This window comes from Acomys minous, assembly GCF_964271855.1.
Source record: "Acomys minous genome assembly, chromosome: 3".
In the NCBI taxonomy this organism is placed as follows: Eukaryota; Metazoa; Chordata; class Mammalia; order Rodentia; family Muridae; genus Acomys; species Acomys minous.
Window position 1 is genome coordinate 107,777,625 of NC_140485.1, and position 16,451 is coordinate 107,794,075.

General features: G+C 37.3%; 1 protein-coding gene across 1 annotated transcript in view; it reads left to right on the forward strand.

Annotated features, from left to right (window-relative positions):
- Positions 1-16,451, forward strand: part of CLVS2 (clavesin 2) — a gene marked incomplete at its 5' end in the record, with an annotated part of 86,373 nt that overhangs the window by 18,412 nt on the left and 51,510 nt on the right. Inside the window, one exon of the mRNA XM_084775821.1 lies at positions 5,261-5,435. Within this exon, the coding sequence (XP_084631947.1) occupies positions 5,261-5,435 (175 nt within the window). The remainder of the gene's footprint in view (positions 1-5,260; positions 5,436-16,451) is intronic.

Genomic DNA, 16,451 nt, shown 5'->3' on the forward strand with positions numbered 1-16,451 from the left:
GGGGTACTTCAAGTTGAATACACAAAATTCAAGACTTGAAGCTAGAATTTATCTGTGAGAGTGAAGCGTGGTGTTTGTCTCTCGGCGTCTGGGTTCTAAGTTACATGCACTTTCCTGCAGATTTCATATCATTTTCACTAACAGTTGAATAAAACACATTGTGCAGATTGCACATTTTCTTTGCCCATTCATTAGTCAATGGGCATCTAGGCTGAGTTCATTTCCTAGTTTTTGTAAATAATGAGAAAATGGGTGTGGGTAAGCGGCCATCTCTGCAGTGGAGTCCTTTGGGGATATGCTCAGGAATAGAATAGCTGTGTCTTACATAGATCTATTTCTAGTTTTTATAGGGATATATCCATGTTGATTTCCATACAGGATGCGTTGGTTTATAATCCAACAAACAGTAAGTGTTATTTTTTTCTCCACACCTTCTTCTCCAGCCTTGGTTGTCATTTGATTTCCTCATAAAAATCATTCAGTAATGGGAGAGATAGAAACTCAAAGTCATTTTAATTTGCATTTCTTTAAACAGTTTCAAATCAGTTTCTCTCTCTCTCTCTCTCTCTCTCTCTCTCTCTCTCTCTCTCTCTCTCTCTCTCCTCTCTCCTTCTTTTCTCTAGCCTCTTCTTGACTTGATTGTTTGTTTTCTTGAAGTTTCATGACTTATTTTTTTATGTATTTTTCAATATTAATTCTCTGTCCAATGTATTGGTGGAAAAGCTCTTCTACCATTCTATAAGCTGCCTTTTCACTCAATTCACTGTTTGCTTTGCTGTATAGAATGTGATTTGGAATTATTTTTTATGAAACGCCAAAGATAAGGGTCTAATTTAATTCTTACACACACAGACATCCAGTTTCCCCAACATCATTTGTTGAAGCTGCTGTCTTTTCTCCAGTGTATTTTTGGCTTCTTTGTAACAAAACAAAAAAAAAAAAACAAAACACAACAAGAAGTCAGTGGCTGTAGTTGTGTGAAATTAAATATGGGCTTTCTATTCTTTTTTCTTTAGTATACATGTTTATTTTTGTGTGAGCACCCTAATGCTTTTATTATTATTTTATGTATGTCTCTCAAGATTGGGTATGGTAGTAGTTCCAGCAATTTTCTTTTGGCTTAAGGTTACACAATATATTGGCATTCTGTGTTTACATATAAATTTTAAGATTTTTTTCTAATTCTGTGAAGCATAGCATGAATATTTTGACTGCCGTTGCATTGAATCTGTAAATTGCTTTTGGTAAGCTGGTCACTCTTACAATATCAGTTCTACTACTCTGTCAGCATAGGAGGTCTTTGTAACTTTAGCGTCTAACCCAATTTCTTTCTTTTAAAAATTTAACATTTTTTCTTGACTAGTTTTATTCCATGTTTTTTCCATTTTTATTGAGAATAGATTTTTTTCATACAATGTATTCTGATTATTGCTTCTCTTCTCTCTATTCTTCTCAGTTCCACCCCACTCCATCTTCTTTCTTACCCAGAGCCAGGAAACAAGGCTTTCTAAACCCAGCTTGAATAATGCACACATGAACTCCCAGAGACTGAGGCAGCATGCTCAGAAGCTGCAGGAGGCTGGAGTCTGCACCAGATGGGGTCCTAGGACTGAAAGGAGAAGTAATCGCATGTCCCCATCTCTAAACCAAGAGCTAGCTCCAATTGATAACCACCTGCAAATAACATTTAAAAAGATGTTTTCTACAAATAAACCACTGCTAAGGGCAGGCCCATGTCCAGCAGGAGACTCCAACACAAAATGAGCCAAAAAGCATCTGTAGAGGTTTCTTTGCCTCATAATGTTCAATTAGAGCTGTGTGTGTGTGTGTGTGTGTGTGTGTGTGTGTGTGTGTGTGTATGTGTGTGTGAGTGTGTGTGTGTGTGTGTTTTGTCTTCAGGTTTTGTGTTTTTTTCTGGGATTCCTGGGTGTTCACATGCATGTGGCAGCTATATATGTTTCTTGTGCTTTTCTTCAGATCTTCTTTTTCTTCCTGTTTTGTCCTACTCTGATTTGTTTATTTTATTATTATTCCTTAGATGCCTGTATATTTCTAATGTAAGATGGAATGTGTTGTTATTTGTTTTGTTTCCTGTTATGAATGAGAGCATGCCCTAGATTTCTTATTCAATATGTTTCGCCTTGGTATATAGAAAGGGTACAGATTTTTGTTTTAATTTTCTATACTGTTACTTCTAGAAGTTTTCTGGTGGACTAATTACGTTTTTTATGTATAGAGTCCAATTATGGGCAAAGGGAGACTTTGACTTAGTTTCCTCTTTGCACCCTTTATTTCCTTGTTATCTTATTTCTTGAGATAAGACTTTGAACACTCTACTGAATAGGAGTGGCTACAGTACAACTAACGCCCTGTCTTGTTCCTTATTTCAGTGGGATTGTTTTCTTTTTCTCCATTTACATGTTCTTGCTTGGGTTTGTCATCTGTCATCTCCATTTTGTTGGAGTACACTCTGTCTAAACCTATCTTCTCTAAGACTTTTATCATGAAATGATCTTGGATTTTGTCAAAGACCTTTTATGCTTATTTTAAGCCATTTATATGATTTGTTACACTTATTTGCCTATCTCAGAGATAAAGCCTGGACCATCACTTGTTTTTTTTCAGTCCCCATCTGTGTGTGTGTGTGTGTGTGTGTGTGTGTGTGTACTTAGTACTATTTTTCTAGGATAAAGATAGTGCACCTCAAAATTATAAACCAGTGACACTTTGAGGGCCACAAAGCTCAGCTTGTGATGGATGTAATAGCAATTCCATCTTGAAATTTTCTGACAGGATACACTTGCATGGCCAATGGTAGAATACTAAACCAGGGTCTGTCCCAAAGCCTTAGCTTTCAGGTTGAAGAATGGAATCTCAAGAGGGTAAGAAATTACATGAAGATCTAGTGTTTACTAGCCTATTTTTTCTGAATCATTATGTTTTCCCTCCAAACCCTTTTAGAAATAAAAAGAGCCAGGTGCATGTCTTTAATCCCAGCGCTCAGGAGGCAGAGGCAGGCAAATCAATGTGAATTTGAGGCTAGCCTGGTCTACAAAGTGAGTCTAGGACAACCAAGGCTACACAGTGAAACCTTGTCTTGAAAAACCAACCAACAAAAAACAAAAAACAAAACAAAACAAAACAAAACAAAAACCCGAAAACAACAACAACAACAACAACAACAACAACAACAACAACAACAGCAACAACCCAGAGTAATTCTCTGTTAGGGGTCCACAGTCTTCCTGGTGATCCCATCACTCCCACTGAATGACGACACCTTCTAAGCCTACTTTACCCACTCTCCATTCCCTCCTTTGCCCTAGTTCCAGATCTCTTTACAGGTTTTTCTGGAAATCTCCATTTGAATTTCTCCAGAAAAAAGGGACTAAGATGACATACCATTGTGTAAGAATGAAATTGTCAATATTCTTCATAAAATTTCTGACTCATTTTAAAGTATAGTATTTCTAGCAATTCCTTTCTTATAATAGTTATTCCCTTGATCATAAGGTCTATGTCTTTCAAATTTCACTACTTTCAACTTTGAGCCCTTTCCTAATGTTTAGGATATACATTTTCAAGTGTTTCTCCAATGTATCTTTCTAGGTTGTACCTCAACTCAACAGACTTTCTTCAAGAATTACTTGCCCAATCTTTATCTGTACTATTTTTATTTAAATAGAATGTTTTTCTACTTTCTCAGTCTATAACTGAAGCTCTACTCTTCATCCTTAATTTTCCTCAGTATTAATCTTTACCACATTCATTTGTGATCTATCTTTTCCTAAGCTTAGCCCTAAGAAGACCTCTTAAGTTTGGCTTTACCCCCTGGTTTTTCCTTTTGTGGTCTTTGTGGTGAGGTATTGTCTTAGTCCATAGCCAGTGTCCTTGCACTCACCTTGGATTCTGTTTTTAGAGGAATCCAGGTACCTTTTAGGTTTTTAGAATGTGATAAGATGTTGTGCTAACTATAATACAGAGAAATTAAAGATCCAATCCTTAAATTTAGATGGCTTAGTTTAGTATAGAGGTGTGGCTATGCTTCATCATTCCCCTTTTGTTTTTATTAGTTATTTTCTAATTTCATTTCTCCTATTTTCTAGTTTTTTATAGTTGTGAGAGAAACACAATAGAGGAGATTAAAGGCTTGTGATATTTATGCACAGCTTTCATGTGCAGTGTTCTTGTTTGTTGAATGAGATTCTTTGAATTCCATCCTCAAATTTTTAAAAGGATGGTTGTCTCCCAGTGTCCTTTGGGCATTGCACTGATTTCAGCATTCTACACAGACACCAAAACCTGAGGATGTGTAAGTCTTTTCTCTAAAATGGCAATGTACTTGTATGCAACTTACAAGCCTCTTATAATATAGATTAATGTCTCCATTGAAGCATCTCTTGATGACTTTCAATGTCTGATGACATTTAAAAGGTATGTAAATTATTATATTTATTGGATAATAAAAAGTGTCCATATATGTTCATCATTTATACATTTACAAAATGCATTTGCTTCTCAGCTGAGTGAGTGCTAAGATGTATATTTCTCAGATACAGACTGTATGACAAAGCTGTAAGTCTCCTGAGGATATCTTTAATTAAAAGTGTGATGCTTGCTTTTGGAGGTAGTACAAATGAGATTTTAGAAAATCATGTGATGGTCTACAGAAAAACTAAAACATTACAAAATTTGAAAAAAGTTACACCATCTTACAAAGCATCATTATTTGTGTGGGTAGGATATATGCTTCATTTCTTAAGATTTATTTGAGTTAATTTGAGTTGGATGTATTTTTTTCAGTGGTAGGCAGTATGTTCCCATCAGGCCACATAGGCTTGTGGCCCAGGATTCACGCAGAAATGAAGTTATAGAAGGTTTGAGCCATTGGACGTGGTGTGAGGAACCGAACCTGGCCCTTCTGCAGGTGAAGTACATGCCAGCGACCTTCTTAACTGCTGAGCCGCTGCTGCAGCTCCTGCCTGCTAATTTCTTCTTTATTTTCACATGCCAGTCTAAGCCAATCTCTTCTTATAAAACACTTTTTTCAGGTGAAAAATTCCCTGACAATCTTGATGTCCTTTAAAAAAAGGCATCTTTGGTTTACTAAAAATCAGCCAAATCAAATAAGCTACTACAACTCTCCCAACCTCCACCCAAATATAAAACCTTAATAATTTTTTTTAATCCATGAAGCTATGAAATGTGCATGTAAGATATAACTGAATTTAAAAGTTTACTTTTTCTCTGTTGCTGATAGGTACACACTGGTGGATATTTTGCGTGCCATCTTACTTTCGTTAGAAGCTATGATTGAAGATCCCGAGCTTCAAGTAAATGGATTTGTTTTGATCATAGACTGGAGTAACTTTACCTTCAAGCAAGCTTCTAAGCTTACACCAAGCATGCTGAGACTTGCCATTGAGGGCCTTCAGGTAAGGATGCGCCAATATCATTTCCTTGTCTCCTGTATCGTCTAATATGTTAGAATATTGTGTATCTCATGGAATAATAGAAACAAAAAAGGCTATAGCTTTTTTAAAGGGCAAATCTTAAAGACAGCACTGAAACAAGGATTGAACAAGGAGAGCACACGAATGTGAGTCTTCTAATGGGGAAGGCCTATGATCTGTGACAGAAGCCTGCTTTATGGATCCACAGAAGTATAACGTGTGCATGGAGATGGTTTGCCTCTATATCTAGAAAATGCAGCTTTATCATTTTGGTTTTAATGTAGAGTATTTAGGTTTGTTTGCTTGTTCCATTTTTATTTTCCAAGGTGTTAGCCAATTAACAAGATTCTGCTTAGTAACTCTATTAAAACTAATGAATTTGAGATAGAATCATGTTAACTAAAATTCATTAATGACTTTAATGCTCCTTAAGGGTCAGAAGTCTATGTTTTGAAATATTTCTTTAGATGTGATTGGAATTATTGTCTTTTTTCTTTGTTGGTAGAAAGGGGCTCTAATATAGAACTTGTGCAACAATGCCACATCTTTCTAGTGAATAATTAACTTGTTGAGATTTATATGGTGCCAAATGATTCATTATGCATGCCATTAACAACCATGCTATTGGTAAGGTCTTTTTAACTTCAGGATGTCCTACTGCTCTTTTCTCTAATGTGTTCTACTTGCATAATTTGTGGGATTGTTTTGAGATTCTAGAACATTTATAAGTTCACTAAAATGATATTATTCAGTATTTATTACCAGTGTTCCCAATACATATTCTAGAAATATGCAGGCTAACATTTTATTAATCAGAATATTTCTTATGCTAAAATGACAAATTATATACTTAATATCCCCTAAAGAAAGATGCTACAGTCTCTTTAAATGGCAAAGCAAAATATTCAGTATCTTACCTGATCTTTGCTGGTGTTTGCAGGCAGTCAAATTGATGACCACTGACCTCTGAACAATGAGTGCCTCCTCTGGGCTGCAGGACACCTTATCCAAATTTAGTTCCCAGTGTGCGGCCTGTCTTTGTACTGTATAAGATAAGCTGATCTTCTCCATATAGATTTATCCTAAAGCAAGAGTCTTAACTTGCTCTTGGTGAGTCAGACTTGCTGCTGACTTATCTTTTTATAACTCCACAGAGACAGTTAATAAGAACTGAGAAAGGGCAAGGAAAAATACATGCTCCACAGCATGCATATTGTGCATTTTGCCCTATTTCTAGGGATTCATAAAGCATTCCTTAACTGCAAAGAAAACTGGTTATTCCCAGCTGCCACTTAGCACAGAATGGTCACCTCACCCAATTCTTATCTCTATTTAGCACGAGTCTCATTTTTATTTCTATGGAAGCTGGGTAGGCCTTCGGTTATGGGAAGGATGGAGAGCTCTTATTGCCTCCAATACGTGTTGTATGGAAATCCATTTAATAACTGCAATAAGCCATTGCTGGAAAGCAAACAGCTTAGGCGGTTGAGGGAAGTTCTCATTCTTTTGATTGCTGACAGATCTTCAAGTGCTTGGTGTGACCTCAGCGGGGGGGAGCTAGTGTCATACTGAAACCGTTGTGGCCAGAGAGTGAAATGGTCTCCATTGCCTACACAGGCTTCTACTGTAAATAGGAGGCTCCTGTCCTCCTTATTCCACATAAACTTATCAGCCAGTTATTTTCTCCATAGTGTAGATTCTGTAAGCAGGCCTAAGATATCTGGGTCCTCAACCAGGTTAAAAAAAAAAAAAGAAGTCATAAAAGAAAGGAGGTCTCAAGAATGTGACATTGTGTATTCATTACTGTTCTATTTCTGAGATAAAAACATCATGACCAAGACATATTTGGGAGAAAGAGCTTATAAGGCATAGTGGCTTGAGTCAGATGTTGCGAGTTCACATCTTGAACCACAAGCACAAACAGAGAAATAGAAATTGTAAGTCTTTAAACTCTCAAAAAAAAAAAAACTTCAATAACAGTGACACACTTTGACCTATAGGACCATACCTCTTAAAGTTAAACAAATAGCCCCACCAATTGAGGACAGATAGTCAGATGTCGGAGTCTATGTGGGGTAGGGTGGGGATTCTCATTTGAACCATAACACAAGGAACTGTACTTTAACTTTAAATTATCTTCAGTCCAAATTGATTGTCCCTCATATCTGTGTCTGTATCACTACCCAGATCCTAAGATTGTTATTATGTTTTTCACTATGACGTGCCTGAGCTTACGATTAGTGAGTAACTGTTACCGAAGTAACAAAATCTGACTTTTAAAATCAAGTTTTTATTTAGCTTGCATTTGCTGCTTGAGAGAGGAAAAAAAAAACTATTCATGAGCACTGTTGTATATTCCAGTCAGAAAATAATATTAACATTTCTTCAAGATAAACAGGACACTAAAACATGCTTGAAATAAAGACACACAATTATAGGTTGCTATCCCAACAATCTGCAGAATCAAGACTGGAGCCACTACCACAGCCATCAACCAGGGCAATTAAGAAATCTGAATCTTTTTAGCAACCTTACAAAAGTATGCTGCAATTCTGCTTAGATAAACACCAGTAACATTCTAAGGCGTTGAACCAAAAAATTAAAAAGCCTACCAATAAGTCCAGTGGAAGACAGAACATTTACATTAATGAAGAATTTTACTAATGGATGTCACTATTTTAAAGAGGTCCCATTACCTTTCTTCTTGAGTCATCTATATACTTTGTCATTACAATACTGGCTCCCCCACCCCCACAATTTATTCTTCCTGAAGCAACCTATTTTGAGTGACCTGGATATGGTTAGGACCATGAGATGTAGTATAGGTGCACGTATGATCATAGTACAAGGACAACCAAGAGGCCATCTGAAAGGATGGATGCAGAATATGCTCAGGAGCCAAACAGAATGAGATCCAGATGGCAGCCCGACCACTGCCACACATCAAGTACTTGTGAAATTACATACCTTGCTTGAATCTTATTCTAGGTCTTTACACTAATTTGAAGTGTTATTATGAATGATACATCTTGCACCTAGCAGGTGATATCCTAGCTAAAGTCAGTGTGCATCAGCTGAGTTCTCAGGTAGCATATTTTTCAGTTATCAGTGTGGACTGTTTCCTTTTTGAGAAATTTGAGAATTGAGTAATTTAGTAATTTCTCAATCTGGGGTGCTCTAGTTGATTGACTGGGAATCTGAAGATTCTCTGTCTCTCTCTGTCTCTCTGTCTCTCTGTCTCTGTCTCTGTCTGTCTCTCTGTCTCTCTGTCGTCTCTCTCTCCTCTCCCTCTCATGTTGCATGTAAATAATTACATTTTTACATATTTCTTCCCTGTGGTTAAACCACTTCTATATAATTTCATAGTGTATATAAAATAAAATACTTTTTCAATTGGGAAGGCAGAAAAAAAGAAAAAAAAAAGGAGCGAGACGATTTCCCTTGGAGCAGTTTAGCATTTAGTTCTTTGATGAGGCAGGCACTCCAGCCATAGCTGAAAAGCTGCTGTTTGTGAAGATAGTGTTGGCTATGAAGGTTGCACAAAAGTTTGCTAAGGGGACAAGGACAAGGACAAGAAGTGGTTCTTGGCATGAGGACACTCGGAAGCTACTTTGAACAGCACAGAACTAGAGAGAATTGGGAATATATAAGGGATGCATTCTGATGTGACTGCAGTATGAGCTTGGGAAGGCAGGTCAAGATCTGGATCACTGTGTAGAAGATTTCAAGCTATGCCATTCATCCAGGGCACTCTAGACAGAAGGGAATCGGGTCACGGGAGTGTCTTGATCCCTTTTCTGCTTTTGGAAGATTTTCTGAGTATAAGAAGGAATGCTGGATCCTGAGAATTCCCAAACAATGCCTTGGTTTATCAAGTTCATTTGCAGCAGTGAGTTTAAGGTACTCAGCCACATTTGCTCAGCTCATACTTAACATTACATCCACGTTATCTGAGTCTGGACATCAATGTCTTCCCACAGTCCTGTTTTTCTGTTCTTAGACCCTAAGACATATTCAGTACCTTGAAGTAAGCCCCAGTCTTCAGGTTTAAATATAAGTGAAATGCCCATAATATAAACGATGATTCGCTTTGATTAAGTCACAAATGACTGCCATGTTGTTTTGTAGTTTGTTGACACTCACTGGCAGACACATTATCAATAATAACCTTCCTGATTGCCTACTGACTCAGTTCTCTAGGATACCGCATGAGGGCCAAGGGAAAGACATTTTTGTTAGTATCCCAGGGACCTTTTATAAATACAGCTATACATCAACAAGACATCTAGTTTTGGTACAAAGGGGGCTTTGTATGCTTTGTCTGTAAAGAACACCAAACATTTTCAAAATATAAAAGGCACCAAATGTTTTGACCAATGTAGTGTATTTTTGTGATATGTATGGGCAATCTTACTTCTTTTGAAGGAAGAATATATTCAGGTTTCTTTGGAGTGAAAGAAAAGAGAAAATTGTCTTGCCATTTACAAGAAGTTAATTGATTAGTGTAGTCATAGAAACAGGAAGTTTCATTTAAAATCAATATAAGACTAAATGAATGTGACTTGTAGACATAAGGTACCTTCCTGGGAAGCCAATTAAAGCATGAAATGTTTGGAAATACCTGGAACAGCTCAGTCTTTGAATCCATAGTGAAATGATGATGTAGTTTTTGAATATATTTTATTTTTCTTGATCTATTATTTTCTTGGAAACTTATTTAGTAATGAAAAGCCAGTTTATAAAAATTTTAAAGTGTATTCTCCTGGCAGTGTTGTTTGCTGCCTTTCAGATATGCTTATCTGTTATTCTCCTTGTTGCTCTCCTGCTGCGTCTCTGTGCTTTTGCCTTCACAGTTTCTCCAGAATCCCCTAATTCCATCTGCATAATGCATCCAAGACATACTGGCTAGCAAAGGGTTTGGCTGTGACAAGGGGCTGAATAGGTCTTTGATTGCTACATAAAACTCAGATGTAGCACCATTGTGAAGTACCTAACATGGTGCCAGATACTCCAAGATTCCTTATTAAGTAGGACTTGAGAAAGAATAAAGAATATGTTGTCAATTCACTAGCCCTTTCATTTGACTCAAGAACCTTCTAACTCAGAGAGCTCTGATCATTCATGCAGAAGGCAAAATAGGCTGCCACTACACATCCGGATTCTGACTCTTTGGGAGCCCAGTTACACATGGGGAATCTTGCCAAAATCATAGTGCATGCTAATGACTTGGAACATCACCGTGGAAAGCTGGTGAGTGAGGAGCTTCATTAACTTCAGTATAGCCTTAGCTTATGTAGTCTTTCAAATCCTCCGTGTTAGTGTTAATGTCAATATCTATGAAGTCCCTTGTTTGAGGAGGCTAAGGAAGAATAGAAAAAAGAAACTGCTGTTATTGATGGACTTAGGGTTTCCTTGTAAACTGGGTGCTGCATTACTGATGGTCCCTGTGATGGTTGCTAACCTACTAGTAGTTTTCAAGCATATAGCATTTGGACAATAGCAGACACCTCTTGCTTGCAAACAGCATTTGCATTATAAGGAAGTACTGATTAGACAGTTTTGAAATGATACCTGTCTTGAAAATGAATGCTTAGCCTCATGATCTGTATCCATTCAGACAGCCTGGAGGAAGGAACATTTACTTCCACATTTTGTATGCACAGACAGAACCATATTGAGAAACAGTGACAAGGGCAGTGTGTAAAAAAGTCACATTTTCCTCATCACATGCAGAGCTGTCTGAGCTAAGTATGCTTCCTCTGAGAAAGTTGTTACTTTGCCTAAAACAAAATGAGTGAAAATACTAAAAGTTCTTAATTTTGTGGTGTGAGAATATGTTTTGGCTAAGAGGTTTAATTCCCAGAAGTAGGACACCACATTGTTACTCTTAAAACTTGACATTAGGTATATATAAAAGCTATATATAAATTCAGTTTAATGAGTAGATCAAGACATTAATAATGGTATACACTAGTGACATATATATATATATATATATATATATATATATATATATATATATATATTGTTTGTGTGTAGTCATACATTTTTACTGCTATTCATTTTCTTTGTTTAATAGTAAAATTTGTTCAAAACACATAGTTGTGGGAACGTAGGTGTTAAACTTGAACAAATTCAAAGATGTGTTCTGCAGAGTTACTTAACACATTTTGCTGAATTAAAGAAGAGTAGTGATTATCAATAAAACTTAATACTTGTCCTCTTTCAAGTACTGACAAAAGGGTTATTTTCATTTACCTTCTAATAGTTGAACCACTAAAGCTACAAGAAAGGAAATAAAGAAATTACACTTTGTTTTTTGTCTAGGCCATTGAGATTCTGATGAATGGAAAGAAAGTAACTATCTATCAAGAAAACTCAAGGACCCAGTGAGCTGTTCTGAGTGTCATTTCTTTGCCCGTGTTTATAAAGATCTAAGCCAGAGGACAGAGACAAGTGAATACAGTCTCTCTTTTACTCATTCCACCATTAGAATGATTGTAGCATGCGTCCACCCCTCTTAGCAGAATTTCATTTTTTATTTTTAGTGTCTTCAAATCAAACCTGTAAGATGCTAAGGTTGGGGAGATGGCCCAGTGGGCAAACTGCTTCCTGCGCAGGCGCGAAGAGCTGAGCGGGAAGAATTCTCAGAAGCCACTTAAAAGCTACTTGAAAAGCAAGAGAAGCACTGCACTCCTAGCACTTACTCTGCAGAGAAGCACTGTACTCCTAGCACTCACTCTGCAGAGAAGCACTGCAGTCCTAGCACTCACTCTGCAGAGAAGCACTGCAGTCCTAGCACCAACTCTGCAGAGAAGCACTGCAGTCCTAACACCCACTCTGCAGAGATATGGGAAACATATGAAAGATACCCAGCAGCTGGCCCGTCGACTGGGTGAACACAATATGAGATCCTCTCCCAACAAGGGGGAATGTGAAGATCTACTCCTGTGATTTTCATCTACCTACATGCACCTGTTGTGCCTGCACCTCTCGATCCCACACATGAACACACAGAGATATGCACATGCACACATACAAGTGTGAACACACAGAGATATGCACATGCACACATACAAGTGTGAACATCCACTTGTACTTTTAAATATTAATTTATTACCTGAGCGGCAACAGGTCTAACTACAGGTATTAATAAGGCTTACACACTTATCATTGGAATTTATACTCATTTTTTCCTTAGATATTTTGATCTTTTGAGCACTTAATTAAAATCTTTTGAACTATCAATTAAATATTATTTTATTCTTCTTATATTTGAAATTCTGGTATCATATTGCCATAATCTTGGAAGTGGTGATTATATTATCTCTTGATGAACAACACTCAAGTTCTACTCTCTTGACATTGTTCTAGATATGAAAGTACACTCCATTTCTCCCTTTCACTAATCGAGAGCCATCTTTTCTCCCAATGCACCTATTTTTTTCTTTACTACAACCAAAGAAGCCACAATACAGTCATAAGAGGAATGCCTCCTCAGAGCTTTTCCTGGGATATGTTTGATGCATGACTAATAATAAGGAGTTTCTCTAGTCTGAAGTAGATCGGATTTTAAAAATCTCTCCATCAAATGGAATGATGAAATGAGAGACAGGCACTTAACTGAATGCTGGCTGCTCTAACTGACGAACCAAAGCATAGGCATCAGCTCCACCATCCCTGACATAAATTCTGTGGGCGTGTGCAATCAGCAGATGGTGCTGCTCCCGACTCAAAGACCTGGATTCCTTCCTCCTCATGCACGCCATCTTCTGTGTGTGCTTTCCAGTGACTTTGCTCAGTTTCCACTCATTGACCTTGTGAGTTGGCAAACTTGAGGGACCAGTCACAGATCCCACGAGCCAGATTGGGAAGTAGAGCACATGGTTCCTTCGGCATTCCCTTTGCTGTAGCTGGAGTAGTAGATGCTCACTGTTGCAAAGCAAGAAACAAAGCATCCCTGCGACCCCAGACAGGAAAGGGAGCCGTGGACAAGGAGCAGTCTTTCCCAGTGCTGACCAGTGAAGTCACTTTGAAGACTCTTCAGCCAGCCCTTTAAGGGATGTTTTCCTTGTGTTCTATAAAAGGAAGAGATAATAATTAGACCACCTTTCAAAGAACATTAATTTCTATATTCAATTATAAAAGAACAACTACATAACTCCTACGACCCATCCACGTCCTGACTACCACTTCTGTACCTAACTAGCTCTGCATGATTAGCAGGTAGCTTCTACTTTCTTATATTAGGATAGTAACATATAGTGTAGTCTCTGCAACAGCTATGGATTGATGAATCCAACATTCCACAAGTTACTTTGATTCTCTAAATGATGAGAACATCCTAACATTTTCAGTTTAAAAGGTCGAAGAGTAAGCCCTCTAAATTCTCTCCCCTCTCTCAGGTGCACATATGTGTTAGTGTGGGTGTGCATACAATGGAGGCAAACATTGACGCTGGTGCCTTTCTCCAAAGCATTCCACTTTATTCTTTGAGCACTCTGACTGTCTCATTGAGTCTGGAGCACATCAACGACAGGGTGATTAGTCAATGAGCTTCAAAGAGACGCCTGTTCCTATATTCTCAGAGCTGAAGTTTTAAATGCCAGACATTTCGATGCGTCCTGGATGTCTACGCTCAGGTTCTTTTTTATTTATTTTTATTTTTATTTTTTAATTTTTAAATATTTTTATTAATTTATTCTTGTTACATCTCAATGATTATCCCATCCCTTGTATCCTCCCATTCTTCTCTCCCTCCCATTTTCCCCTTATTCCCCTCCCCTACGACTGTGACTGAGGGGGATTTCCTCCCCCTGTATGTGCTCATAGGGTATCAAGTCTCTTCTCGGTAACCTGCTGTTCTTATTCTTGAGTGGCAGGCACAGTTATCTCCACAGGCCCGTTCTGCTAAACCTTTAACATGGTTTCCAGTGAAATGGTTCTCTAGAGAACCGGAAACAATTTAATAGAAGAGAGAGGAGAAAGAGCGAGTGAGAGAGAGAGACAGAGACAGAAAGAGACAGAGAGAGAATGTCTGTGAGGGCCTGGGACTTGCAGACAAAGATGGAGAGTCAGAAAGCTGACCGAATAGTTTTAGTTTGAGTCAGAAGGTCAGAGAAAGCCAGAGAATGAGAGTAGTCTGTCTGTGGTGTGAGGTAGGATCTGAGAGCAGGACTGAAGGAAAAGAAAGGCTGCACCACAGTCTTAGGCTGAGAGTGAGAAAAGGAGAGAAGGATGTGGGGTCAGTTTTTTCTTTTATTCCTGCATTTATATTATTTTTTACATATACATTTTATTATTACACATATATACAATAAAGCACCTGTAGCAAGAAGAATCAGGACACAATCAGGAATAATATAAGTGTTACATTCTTAGTGTTTTGGCTATTTGTATTTGACAGCCTTGAAGAAAACATCTCTCGTATCTTGGTGGGGAAATATGTTTTAGTCATTCTACAAGTGCACCTGGGAGTTGTTTGTAAAGTCACCACCACAGACAGAGTGAATGCTTAAATTAATTCTGGGTCCCCCTTAGCCCCTTCAACTTCACGTATTGTCCGTAATACCTGCTATGTTCTTTGCCTTGGTGCTAGAAATAGCTTGAGTCTGAAATTAATTTTTGTGAAATGAGAGTAACATGTTTTAAATGAAGTGGTTTAACTTGATAAATGTTCAGAAAAGAATACTAAAATAAATTAAATAATTAAAAGTCTAACATATACAGTCTTGTATCTCAAGTACATTCTTAATATAGTCTTAGATAATTAATTGTGCGTGCTTCATAGAGTCAGTCTACAAGCCAATGTATTACACTAACTACTGACTCAAACATCATTGTGCTGTGCACAGTGCCTACACTGGAATAATTTTGCAAAGTCTTATTTTGTGTACATAAAGAATGGAATTGCTGTCTAGTTTTACAAGCTAGAGTAGATGGATTTCTCATCTTATTAGTATTTGATAATAGGTAGACATGTATTATCAAATGATGCTTTACTAAACGTGTTCTAATATAGGAAACCATGGACATTAGTGTATTAATAAATATTGAAACTAATAAATTCTATTATTATTGTTATTATTGTTTAACTGTTAATAATCATGCTTTCTCTTCTCAAAGGAATCCTAAGTGTTGTTTATATCATGTTTGGTTTTCATATCATATTTATCAGACATATTAGAATAGTCATCTTAGAAATTTCACAACTTTCAAATTTGTGTTCTATTCATTCTCTTGGACTTTCTCTTCTCCTTCCCTTTGGATTTTTCTGTCTGCCGATCTCATATTAAATACCAATTTATTTTAATTTATTAAAACATTTTAGTAGATTCTTCTCACATGATAAATCCCCACCACAGTTTTCCCTCCACGCACTCCTGCTTGCCCTCCCAACCTCCTCTCTCACTAAAATCCACTCCTCCTTTACTTCATCTTCAGAGAAGAGCAGCCCTCCTTGGCCCAGTCTTCAATGCTCTCTGAATGATGTTCTATTTTTCATTCAAAAATTCCTTGGTTTTACTGAGATGTGGTTTCCATCTCTGCCACCCAGTATACCCTTTAACTCACTGTGTAGCACAGTGTGGCTCAGATTACTGGCAATTCATCTGTATCTTTCTCCCAAGTGCTATGTTTATAGGTTTGAGCCACCACTTCTGACTGTGTGTGCAAATGCATTTCTGTGTCTATATGTGTCTTATGCCTTTTATTTGGCTCCTTTTCTTGTTTGGTTGTTTTGTAATATTCTGATTTGTTTGTTTTGATTTAACTTTCTTATTTTGCATAATTGTTATTCTATAGATGGCCATTTTGCTGTCTTACCAGAGACAGAAAGGCTGTGGATCTGGATAGGCAATTAACATGGTGAGAAACTGTTAGGGGTAGGGAGAAGGAAAACCGTAGTCAAATATAACTATTTTCCCTCTATATATTTTCTCTCTATATATTTGTATACATACATACATACATACATATATATATATATATGTGTGTGTG